Source organism: Crocodylus porosus, unplaced genomic scaffold (assembly GCF_001723895.1).
Source record: "Crocodylus porosus isolate Cpor-Errol unplaced genomic scaffold, CroPor_comp1, whole genome shotgun sequence".
Classification (NCBI taxonomy): Eukaryota; Metazoa; Chordata; order Crocodylia; family Crocodylidae; genus Crocodylus; species Crocodylus porosus.
The window spans coordinates 25,953,931-25,966,171 of record NW_017728943.1 but is presented as its reverse complement, the minus strand read 5'-3'; the positions used below and the strand labels follow the sequence as shown (position 1 = coordinate 25,966,171).

The window sequence follows — 12,241 nt, the reverse complement described above, 5'->3', positions numbered from 1 at the left end:
CCATATTTTGCCAGCCCCTGCTCTAAAGCATCCTGCTTTCTTTGATACTCACATTTATTGAAATGAATACTACAATCTAAGTTCTAAGACATTTAATTACTTTCAAAACCTGATTAAAGTAATTATTGCTCTGATTCTAAATTCATCCTTTTGTCTCAGATTCAATGTATTCAACTTCCTACAATGGAACTACATAATGATCTACAGATCAAACCAAAAAGAACAAATCAATGCTTATTTTATTTTGTTACAAAAGGTCTCCTGGGAAATTATTTCTAATAAATGTGTTAAGAAATCAAATGTTAGTAAAAACCTTGGTCATGGGTGCCAAGTGAAAATTCCCCATAAGAATGGTATACAATACATTTAACACTCCTTGTAAAATAGCTACATATCCAGCTTCAGCTTCAGCCCCGGTGCTGCTGTGTAATGAAATGTGCCACTCCACTCCAGGCCTTGTGTATCTATAAATTCTCCTTCACCTTCCAGCCTGCAACAGCATAAAGCAGAGTGCAATCAATGTACTGGGAATATCTGGGGTAAGTGTTCCAGAACAACTATTTGGAGCAGCAGACCAGTAGGAGTTCAAAACTAGACCCCAATGTCTCTTCCCAGCCACAGGAAGCAAATGGCTCCCTCCAGTTTCTTCCCCACAGCAGTCTATAGTTTCTGACCCATAAGCCAGAAAGACTTCAAAAGGGGCAACAAGAGAAGTAAGCCAGCCAGGCAACATCTACTTTCCCATTGGAGCAGTGAGTATTCAGCAGCTTCCTCCTAGCAGATGATCCAGGAAGACACAACTTCACTACCTCATGACCTGAAGTTATTAGGTCTAAGCTCCATAGAACATATCCTGATTTTGATAAAATAGTGGCACCTTCAAGATGTATGTCTGCATGAGACTGTAGGATCCTACTGCTATCAATGGCCGCTTCCCGTTTCCTTGTCCTGTCTTTAACAATATTCATTGTTATAGTGCAAGGTTTTGCATGGTTCTGTGGGAAAACTCCTAACTGTCATTTTCAATTCATTTCTCAAAAGCTGCTCGTCTATTGTATTTTAAAGTTATGGTTAAGTTCATTAGCATATCCAGAAGAAATGTCTGTGTTCCAGGTCTCCTTGAATATGCAAACTTAAATGTTAAAAGCAGCTTTGGGGTGGGGGGTTCTTCTTGAGAACAGAGGGAAGCAAGTTGGTATGGTGGTATTTCAGTATTCAGTCATCTTCTACCTCAGGGGTTGGCAACCCCCAGCATCAATGTCAGACCAAGGCATTTTGCTTGGCAGGTGACCTCAGGGCAGAGGGCGAGGAAGGGCCTGGGATGGTGCTGCCCCAGCAAGAACTGAGCCCCTTGCAGCTCCCCTGCTGTCTGCCTCTGGCATGCCAACATCTTACAAATTGAGGCTGGGGTGCTTTTGGCACTCTGACCAAAAATGTTGCTGACCTCTGTTCTAGCTAATCCACAGAAAGGTGGAAACCAGAATCCCTGAGACTCCACAGAATAACCCACAAAGAACTGTCAGGGAGAACTGTAAATAAAGTACACCCTAGCCTAGAGGATGCTTCAGAAAGAAAAGTCTTTAGAGGCAAGTAAAATGCATAGTAGCCTGGGCGAGATGACAGAGTCCTAAGGTTGAAAGACATTTCAAGGTCTATCCAGTCCAATGCTCTGCAGAGATGCAGAATGTGCTATTCCTAAAGCATCCAACACAGAAGCCTGTCTAGCCTCTTCCTGGAAATCTCCAATGAAAGAGCTTTCACAGTTTTCCTAGCCAGCTTGTTCCATTGTCCCTCTTTTTTTTTTATTTTTTACAGGTAGGAAGTTTGTTTTCCTGAGATTTAATCTAGCTTCAAGGGGCTCAAGAGGAACTTTGCTCACAGGATGCATTTCTCATACAATGAGTCCCAGTATACATAAAGAAGTTAATCATCAAGGAATAATGCTAATAATAATTTCTAGTCATTTACTCATAGGGACCCAGAACAACATTCTCCAACCATTCCTGGGTCAAACAGTATACTAGATTGACAAGGCAACTGGTGATATTTAGCACTGTGCAAGGGGCCAGATAAAGACCTATGTACCAGTTATGTCTCATTAGCATCTATGTCATTTCCTAAAAACATTAAAAACTGTCCCACACTGTAAGACTTTGAGAGAAAACATGCAGGAGCTAACATCTCTAATGTTTTTCCAAATAATCATGGCAAAATAGTAGGCATTCACCATTTTACTTGCACAGAATATTTACCAGTATTTATGTACTTTGTTTGATACCATACTGCACACAGAATCTTTAAAACAGATTTTAAAAGAAAACTGACAAATAGCAAGTATGGATGCTGAGTAGTTTAGTTTTAAATTGAGTTTATGACAGTTATTTTAGTGCTTTAAAATTTTCCTTCAAAGCATTAAAATTAATATAATAATTTTCTACACTGAGACTTGGCTTAATTTTGCAGGTTCACACTTGATATCCAAGTAGATTCTAAGAAAAGGTACTCTATTTATCTGATGGTTTAATTATAATTGTTCATATTTTTAGTGCTAATATACTATATTTACCCAAATCCAAGACAACTTTAAATTTAAGGTGACCCCCCCAATAATTAGATTCTATACATGGAAAATGTATAAGTTTAGTATTTGAATAGAATCTAATTGTTGGAGGGCCATCTTAAATTCTTCCCCACCACTGCTGCAGCAAGATAAACGGTGATAGGGGGCAGGTGGAAGGGGAGGCAGTGGGCAGAAGGTCACAGGGAAGCAGGCAGTGGAAGAGTCAAATGGCCTGCCCCTGCCTCTTGCCGGTCCCCCACACCTTGCTCCCTTCGCTGACTGTCCCCTACACCACTTGCCTCCACTTTGGCCTGCCCTCCCCTGTGTCTGTACATCCTGGTGCCTGCCTCCTAAAGTGTCTGCACCCCAGCACCTGCCTCTTCTACCATTTGCCCCACCCGCATGCCTGCAACCTCTGGTGCCTGCCTCACCAAAGTGCCTGCACCCCCTGCTGCTGCTTACCCTCAGGCTCTGGCCCTCCTTCAGCCTGAACAGGAAATACATGGTTACTCAGGTCCCTGCCCAGAAGGAATTGAGGCTGGAGTTGTTGTCACTGCTGTGTGGATGAGCGAGGGCTGGAGTGACCATGTGCTCCATGTCCTGAGCTTAAGCAGGGCTGGAGCCAGGCCCAGAACTAGAGCTGGAGATTAAGGAGGTAGGGGCCAGTGGCTGGAGTTGTTGGGAGGCAGCTACAGTTTGGGGGGGGGGCAGGTGGTTGGAGGAGAGAAAGGTGGTGCAGAGGTGGCAGGGGGAGTACAGCTGTAGCTGGAGCTGCAGCTCCAATGCCAAACCTAGATTGGGCTGTAATTTGAATCACAGCACCTGCCCTGCCCCACCATGTGCACTTGAATCTAGAATGGGGCAGGGGGGGAGAAACTCATCCTGAATTTGAGTAAATATGGTAGTCTGTCCTCTCTGCATCACCAGCAAAACTATTTTGCTTCAAGATTCTTCATTGTTTAAATAATCAACAGTACAGAAAAAAACTTGCAGCTTCTTTTTCAGCTATTAGACTGAAGGGAAAGTTAGAAGAATCTAGTAATAACCTAAAAATGGAGCAAGTTTGAATGAGAAGTAATTTAAGGAGGATACATATGAACACAGCATTTTTACAGTCAATTTTCTCATTAGGTCCAGTTATGGATTATGAAATCATTAACCAGCATGTGTTCCAGAGACATAGAGTCTCTTATTCAAAATAAAAAAAACCTTTATTCACAACTCCACATAAATAGACTCAGCTAATGTTTTATAAGGGCAACACTACAGTTTTTCCATTATTCTGGCTATTAAATATATATATATATATAGAGAGAGAGAGAGAGAGAGAGAGAGATATGTGTGTGTGTGTGTGTGTGTGTGTGTGTGTGTGTGTGTGTGTGTGTAGGCATTCTTAGCTGGAGCATTTCCATATTAATTTAGAATTTTAGTTTTTGTCCTAAAATCTAGCCCTTGCAGCCAATAAAATAGCACAGATATATCAATGTTATCCTTTCTTTTTTTGAGTCTGCAAACAAGCTGATTTAAATAACTACTATGAAAAAAATCTAAAACTGATTCATTCTTCTCAATTTGGTGTTACCCCTGAAACTCAGTAACAAAATAAAATGGAAAACTGAGCATAAGGAGAAATATTGACTGTGAATGAATTATGGACTTTTGTCTGAGCTGGTGCAAGTAAGTGATGCCAGTGCAAGCTCTGAAGACCCAGTGCAAGCTTTCAGGATACCAAAAGAAATCTTCTCACATGCTAGGTTAACGTTAGTTAAAGATTTAATATTTTCAGTATTAAAACCAGCAAGTTTGTAGGGAACGGCCAGCACAGCTTTTGATTTCTTGCTTTAAACTTACTTGTTTTCATTGAAATTTCCAGTGTACTTTGCTCCATTAGGAAATGTGTACATTCCAGTTCCATGAAACATGTTGTCCTTGAACTCGCCCTCATAAACTGCGCCTGATGGATGTTCAAGCCTCCCAAAACCATTCATCTATGTTCAGTGAGAGGATGAAGAAGGTTAAACATTAATACATACTTATGTGTTCAGATATGTTCTTTGAATTTACTGAATTATTAATAAAAATGGATAGGGTGAGTAATGCTTTTTTGAGGCCAGGCTCCTGGTTACACAAGGCTTTCAAATATGTTTCAGGTTTTGATCAAAATCACTGGAGGATAAGCAGTGGAAACAGAGACTCTTAAGTACCCATACTGAATAGATAGAGCCAGGGAACCCTCATTCCAAAGACTCATTCAGAAGAATGTGAATAGTATCTCACTGCTGTATCCCATAAAGCTGTGGGGTGAATTGATCCCATCAGTACTAGTTCCTGTGGTTCTATGAAAAGCATATATTTCATACACTTCAAGCTTGGACAATTGAAAAGACACTTGGGGTGGATACAACTTGCAGCACACACTTCCTGTATGTGTAAACATTATTAAATAGAAGTGATGTGTAGTGACAGTGAATAAAAGTGATGTAGCAGGACTCAAACTGCTCAGCTAATATGTTCATAGCATGGAAATTATAAGTTAAGAAGAAGGACTTGTGTGTTCTTTTTTGCTCTCATACTGCTTACAACACTGTCAACATCACTCTCCAACTCTCATACTTTCATCTGGAACAGGTGCCCAAAATCAGCACTACTCTACCAAACTGGCACCTACCAGAAAACTTTAGCAGTTTGCTTGTAGACAGATAATCAGTGGACATTTTTTACATTGATTTTGTTTTAGACAATGAAAATCAATAGAATTGTTTTCACTTGACATTACTTTTATGGAGCTTTTTTCCCAGACACTCTCTTTAAAAGCAGAGAAAAAGAATGCCATGCCAGACCATACATGGCCAGAAGGGACTACCTTCTAATTGCATTCAATACTTTGTCTGTTCATAGGGGCTATCTGCTAAAGGCTATTTTTTTACAACTCTAGTCAATTGCTGAGAAACACTGGTATATTTATGAATGGTGTCTAGTTCTTCTTATACCAGCTGATTGTTCCAGGTCAATGTTGTGAGCTTGCAAGCAGTTTAATAACAAAATACTTTTGTTCTGTTATCTTATCATTTTTCTTGTAATAAGTTACCTTAAAACTTACCTTATCATTTTTCCAGTTTCCTGTGTAAGTGATTCCATCTGAGGTGGCATGAACTCCATTTCCATTCCTCTCAAGAACACCATCTGGTGTTCTTGTACACTCACCATCTAAAACAAATGAGGGAAAAGGGTAATCTCCCAAACCCCAATTACTCTCAGTAGAACGAAATTCAATCACTGCTCTGAATGAGGCAATATTTAACCAAAAGACTTAATCTGACAATTTGTAGAAGTAAGAGATAAAAAATAATCTATTAAGTCATTCAATTCATTTTCTTCCTTATGTGGAAGATTGGAACAGTTCCTTTGGGCTTTAAATTTTACAAATCTATGTTCTCTATTATCAATCCCACACCCACTCCATGGACCAAGGTGTAGTAACAGGGAGGTCCAGTAGTCATCCTTGAAACCATGAGCCTAATCCTGTACCGTTGAAGTCAGTGGGAATTTCACCACTGACAATAATGCAGGCAGGATTAGGTTTAAAAGAGAAGTGTATTTTGCATCACTTTGAATTGACCTCATTGATTTATTATGGTCCTAACCCTGCAATCAAATGAGTGTAAGCAAAATGCTGTGTCAGAGCAGAACTCTGCAGACTTCAATGGAGTTTCCAACATGTAGAGATGCCTTCCCAAGCAGATGTGATTGCAGGAGCCTAAGTGGTAAAGGCTAAGAATGAAATCCCTAGCTGAGTGAAGTCAATGGGACTTTTACACTGTCTTCAGTGTAACTGGGTTTTCACCCTAAAAGTGGTACCAACCCATTTTCCCAGTCAAAGTCATGATAGTATAAACCCAGATTTTCAGAGGAACCGGGCTTAAGGTTTGGAACAACTTTCTAGGAATTTTAGGCACTTCTGTGTAGGAACCCTGAGAAAACATATTCACTCACATCAGTCTCCATGTATCATTAGGGATTTTAGTTTAATACTAAACAAGAAAGGGCATATTCCCCGTTCCTGCTTAAATAACATTTCTTAAAACCTGACCTTTGCGACCGCTATGAAATTTGAAGGATGAGACCTCATTGTGTGTGTGTTACCTTCTGATTCTGAAACTCTCATCTGCTTCATTTTTTGATATGACAAATTAAATTTTCATCTTGAATTACATTTTTAATTATAGTCAACACAGGTAAGTATTAACTTTCAAACAATGCTTACCATACTTGTCTTTATTTGGAAATACAAAAGACACTTTAAAAACATCATGCCCTGTTGAAGAGAAAATATTGTTTTGTTTTTTTAAGCTTATTTTGGAATCCAGGCCTTTAAAGAACAAACTTACAATAGTTAAACTATAATAACCATATTTAAAATGTTCCTGCTTTTCCTTCAAGATACTCAGGGTGCTCAACAAGTTACAGAAAACAACTTAAAATAGAAGAAAAACATGATGAACACAAGCGCTTTTAACATTCAGGACAGGTGCAAACAATAAGAGTACAAAAAGAAGGGAAAAAAGAGATTGGGTGAAGAAAAATTACAAACCTTGGACCAACAGCTGCCATAAGAACAAACACTTTAAAAATACCGTGGTTTTTCATTTTTAAATATACCACAGAATGAAGTGATGCAGATGTTGCCAAGGATGAATTCTACACTATAGAACAGGGGTGGGCAAAATCCAGCTCTTGGGCTCTATCCAGACTGCCAGCTGATTCTATCCTGCCCATGGAGCCAGCAGAGGCTGGAGCCACTGCCTACCCATGGGCTGAACAGAATCAATAAGCAGGCCCATGCAGTGTTGCCAGGTCTTAAATATGAAATTATTGTTCTAGGAGCTCAAAATGATCATATTTGCTGAAAAACTAAGTTACACTGGAAAAGTATGTATATAAGTCTTCTTATTTATTTTATGTTACTCCCTGTACATCACCAGGGAGTGAGTGAGAAGTGAGTCACCAAAGTTGAAGCATTTCTTTATTTCAAGACAAGAAGTCATATGAAAGTGCCGACAGCAAACTCAAAAGTCAGTTAAGATTCTCTGAGAATGAGCTGCCTCAAAAACTTTGAACACTTTTACTATTATTGATTGTACATGGAACAAGGGTTGAAATTATCTTACAAATATGATAATTATTGTACACCTGGCAACACTGAGCCCTTAGCAGTGGTTCCAGCTTCTGCTGGTGAGGAGGGGGACATGGGGCAGAAGCAGCCCTGCCCACCCACCCAGCACTGCCTGGCAGCCCTGGGAAACAGAGTCTAACACCGTGATGCCAGGCAGGTGGATGGGTGGGCAGGGATGCTTCTGCCTGGCGTTCCCCACCATGCCAACAAAGGCCAGAGCCCTGCCTGCCTGCCCAGCATTGTCTGGCTGGAGAACTGGGCAAGGGGAGGGAACTGAGTCCCTTGCCCTGATTCCCACCCCCAAGCTGGAGTCTGCACAGCTTGGTTCTGTGGGGCTGCAAGTGCCACCGCTCTGCCCTGGCACAGCAAAGCTCTCTGTCCCATTCCTGCCTGGTAGCGTCAGCCAAGCTAGGCAGCATGGGTGGGGAAGGAGCAGAGATTGAACGCTAGAGGCCTGAGTAGGAATCCACTGCTGCTCTGGCGCCAGCATTGGCTGGCTGCAGGGAGCTCATGTGAGAGTGAGTGAGTGTGAATGAATGTGTGTGTGCTCATGCACACATATGGCCCTCAACAGCTCCCCAAAATTCATTAAGTAGCCCTTCAGTCTAAATAATTGCCCACCCCTGCTATAGGATGTACAATCAAAAAAGGCACAGTCTCCTGCAAACCTGATTTAACCCTTCTGCCAGGTACCAGATGACAGTAACAAAGGCAGTTCAACTTAGGGGCATCACACAAGTTGATTATCTTTGGCTTAAGCTCCTGTGGAGCCTTCACCACTCCTGCAGAGTCTGGCTCCTTGCTGGTGGCAGCTGCACATGTGCCTTGGAGCAGACAGTGGAGGATGGGCTGGGGTTGCAGTGCCCTGGCCTCTCCCTCACCATATGCCACATGACGTGTGTGCACACATCACTGCCATGGAGCTGAGCCAGGGCTCCGGATCCCGGTGCAGCTGTTTGCAGCCTCCCAGCTGCCTGCCACAGCCGGCCCAGGCTCTGGGCAGTAGCTGCCTGCCACAGAGCCCAGGCTGCTCGCAGCAGGGTTTACAGCTTCCCAACCACCTGCTACAAGCAACCTGGGCCCTGTGGTCAGCAGCAACTGCCCAGGCCCAGGTCTAGCTGTGGTGTGCCAAGCAAAATGGCCTCAAGTGCCAGGTTCTGACATGCGTGCTGGGGGTTGCTGACCCTTGGTATAATCAGTAGGACCAGTTTAGCTGTTGGCCCAAGGTTTCCCCTGCGTCACCACAGCTGTCACCTCCTGCTTCATCAGTGCTGCTGCTCCACCACTGCTGTCATTCCTCCAAGAGGAGAAAGGGGGAGAGAATCCAGACACCAGGCACCAGATCCTGCCCAAGGAAGGTAAGTGATCCAGAGCTGTCTGAGTCTTTGGTTTGCTCAGAGATTGTTTGGTGGGCTGTGTGTGTTTGGGGCTTGTGCTCTGAAAAGCTTGGAGTGTTACAGACTGATTGCTGCCTAGGCCTGACAGAAGCCCCAGGGAGGGGGCAGAGCCAGTCCAGCCCCACCAAGGTATAAAAGGAGACTCACAAGGTGACCAGGGAGCCAGCAAACAGGGGCTGCAAACAGGGTAAGCAATTTGCAGGCTAGTTCCTAAGCCAGTTTGCATCTGCGTCTGTGTGCGTGTGTGCGTGCGCACGCCTCCCCTTTGTGGGAAGTGCCTTTCAGCTTGGCATGAGGAAGCAGGAAAAAAAAGGAGCCCTTTGGCACCAATGAGCAACAAACAGGCCAGCTTCCAGGTAAGTTTGCTAGAGAAGGTATGCTTCAAAGAAGAGGAGTAAGAGAGAGAAGGCAAATTCAGAGACCCAGGGAAATGGCTGGAGGATGCCACAATGCCAGAGCCACTACGATTGCCTCTGCTTGCACCTGTGAGGTTTTTGTCCAGGCAGGACAAATGCAATGTCCTGCACTTAGGACAGAACAATCCCATGCACCAGTACAGGCTGGGAGCTGACTGGCTGGGCAGCAGCTCTGTAGAAAAAGATTTGGGGTAACAGTGGATAATAAGCTGAATATGAGCCAGCAGTGTGTCCTTGTTGTCAAGAAAACTAATGGCATACTGGGCTGCATTGGTAGGTGTGTTGCCAGCAGGTCAAAGAAAGTGATTATTCCCCTCTATTCAGCACTGGTGAGGCCACATCTAGAGTACTGTGTTCAGTTCTCCCCCCCACCCCACCCAAACACACACACAGAAAGGACGTGAGCAAATTGGAGAGAGTCCAGCGGAGAGCAATGAAAATAGTTAGAGGGCTGAGGGACATGATTTATGAGGAGAGGTTGAGGGAACTGGGCTTATTTAGTCTGGAGAAGAGAAGACTGAGAGCGGAGTTAATAGCAGCCTTCAGCTACCTGAAGGGGAGTTCAAAAGAGGATGGAGCTAGACTGTTCTCAGTGGTGGCAGATGACAGAACAAGGAGCAATGTTCTCAAGTTGCAGCAAAGGAAGTTTAGGTTAGATATTAAGAAGAATTTTCTTGCTAGGAGGGTAGCAAAACACTGGAACAGGTTACCCAGAGAGGTGGTAGAATCTCCATCCTTGGGGGTTTTTAAGACAAAGCTTTGGCTGGAATGATTTAGTTGGAGATGGTCCTGCTTTGAGTAGAGGGTTGGACTAGATGAGCTCCTGAGGTCCCTTCCAACCCTAATTTTCTGTTATTCTCTATTCCTCAACCACCATCTCCTTCTATTCTACTACTTTTGGTGCTATACCACTGCAGTCATTGCTCTTCACTGCCACTGGAAGGCAATGCTCCACTTCTATTCACGATCACTAAGGAACACCACCACCACTGCTGCTCCATCACTGCTGTCACTGCTACTCACCACTCCCAGGGGCAGTGCTCCTCTTTTTGGTTGTAGAAACAACCCAGCTTTTTCAGGCCTTTAGCAATCTTGGAAGTTGCAGCTTTTCTAGAACCTAGTAGGTACAGTGTTCTACCTGGCCTTCTAGTACTAAGTAATTCAGTTCTTTAGAACCAAATTAACCCATTGAAGAGATTTATATCTCACCTATACTTATTCCTTTTTCACCTGAATGCTAAGACTTTATATATAAATTTCATTTCAAGGGCAAAATCAACTCCAAATTCAATTGGGCAAAGTGCAATAGTCAAGTTCCAAAATTCGACTGAACAGAGTCCAGAGGAGGTCCACTCGTATGGTTAGGGTCTTACAGGACCAGCCCTATGAGGAGAGATTGAGGCACCTGGACCCCTTCAGCCTCCACAAGAGAAGGCTGAGAGGTGATCTTGTGGCTGCCTACAAATTCATTAGGGGGACGCAGCAAGGAATCGGAGATGCTCTGTTCACCAGGGCTTCTCTTGGGGTAACAAAGAACATTGGTCACAAACTGACAGAGAGCAGATTTAGGCTAGATATCAGGAAAAACTTCTTCCTGGTAAGGGTGGCCAAAATTTGGAACGGGCTTCCAAGGGAGGTGGTGCTCTCCCCTACCTTGGGGGTCTTTAAGAGAAGGCTGGATAAGCATCTGGCTGGGGCCATCTGACCCCAGTACACTTTCGTGCTTAGGCAGGGGTTGGACTCATGATCTGTTGAGGTCCCTTCTGACCCTAGCATCTATGAATCTATGAATAAGGTCCAGCCCCCCTGCACTAGGCAGGAAAGACAATTGGAGTCAGGTGACCACAGTGAGATGACCATCCAGTCTCACTGGAGTACTGTGTCCAGTTTTGGGCACCATACTTCAAGAAGGATGTTGATAGACTCGAGAGGGTCCAGAGGAGGGCCACATGTATGGTTAGGGACTTACAGGACAAGCCCTATAAGAAAAGACTGAAGAGGAGAGGGTCCAGAGTAAAAGTAAGAACTTGAAAAAATGAACCATCTGTGACCCTCTTGTGAGTAGGAGCCTTAGATATGGGCAAGGATGCCATTGTGCCAGGCACTGCAACAACAAAGACAAAAAAGGCCCCAAAGACCTGTTTAAACAAATGGAGGCAGATGGATAGCAGTATACAAGAGAATAGCAGCGGTCAACACCAGCTACCTCAACACTGCCAGGCTCTTGTAGCAGCCCCATGGAAAAGGAGAATTACGAGGAGGGTCTGGAAGGAGGGTGATGACTTAGCGGAGCAGACGTTTACAAGGAGGTCCTCCAAGCCACCAGCTGCAGCAGGGGAGAAAGATGCAATGAAAGTCGGGTGCCATGGGCCTGTCGGAGGTGAGAGTTGTTAGCTCAGTGGGTACATGACACTGAAGGTGAGGCTGCCAAGTGCAGCCCAGCTCCAGCCCAGTGGCTATCAACCATTTTGAGAGTGGAGCTAGCCCTCAACAGCCCTCTGCAGACCAGAGGTGCCCACTGGGCTATGCCAGCTCTTGGTTTCATAGATTTCATAGACATTAGGGCTGGAAAGGACCTAGCGAGATCATCTCCCTTGCTGCTTGAGCCCTGGGAAACCAGACAGCCATTCCTGCCATGCCAGTGTAGCAAAACCCCCAGTTGTTCTTTTTAAATACATACATACATACATACATA

The 12,241-nt window shown here is 43.8% G+C and overlaps 1 protein-coding gene across 2 annotated transcripts in view; it reads right to left on the bottom strand.

Annotated features, from left to right (window-relative positions):
- Nucleotides 1–220: 220 nt before the first annotated feature.
- The window catches only part of MORN2 (MORN repeat containing 2), a 13,986-nt gene continuing 1,965 nt past the window's right edge, over nt 221–12,241 (bottom strand). The window contains exons 2-5 of one of the 2 annotated variants that reach the window (XM_019549055.1): nt 6,825–6,875; nt 5,661–5,767; nt 4,412–4,548; nt 221–490 (exon numbers count right to left, since the gene is read on the bottom strand). In XM_019549055.1, the coding sequence (XP_019404600.1) occupies nt 388–490; nt 4,412–4,548; nt 5,661–5,767; nt 6,825–6,875 (398 nt within the window). In that variant the 3' untranslated portion in view covers nt 221–387. The remainder of the gene's footprint in view (nt 491–4,411; nt 4,549–5,660; nt 5,768–6,824; nt 6,876–12,241) is intronic. The other variant, XM_019549056.1, reaches the window with a different exon arrangement.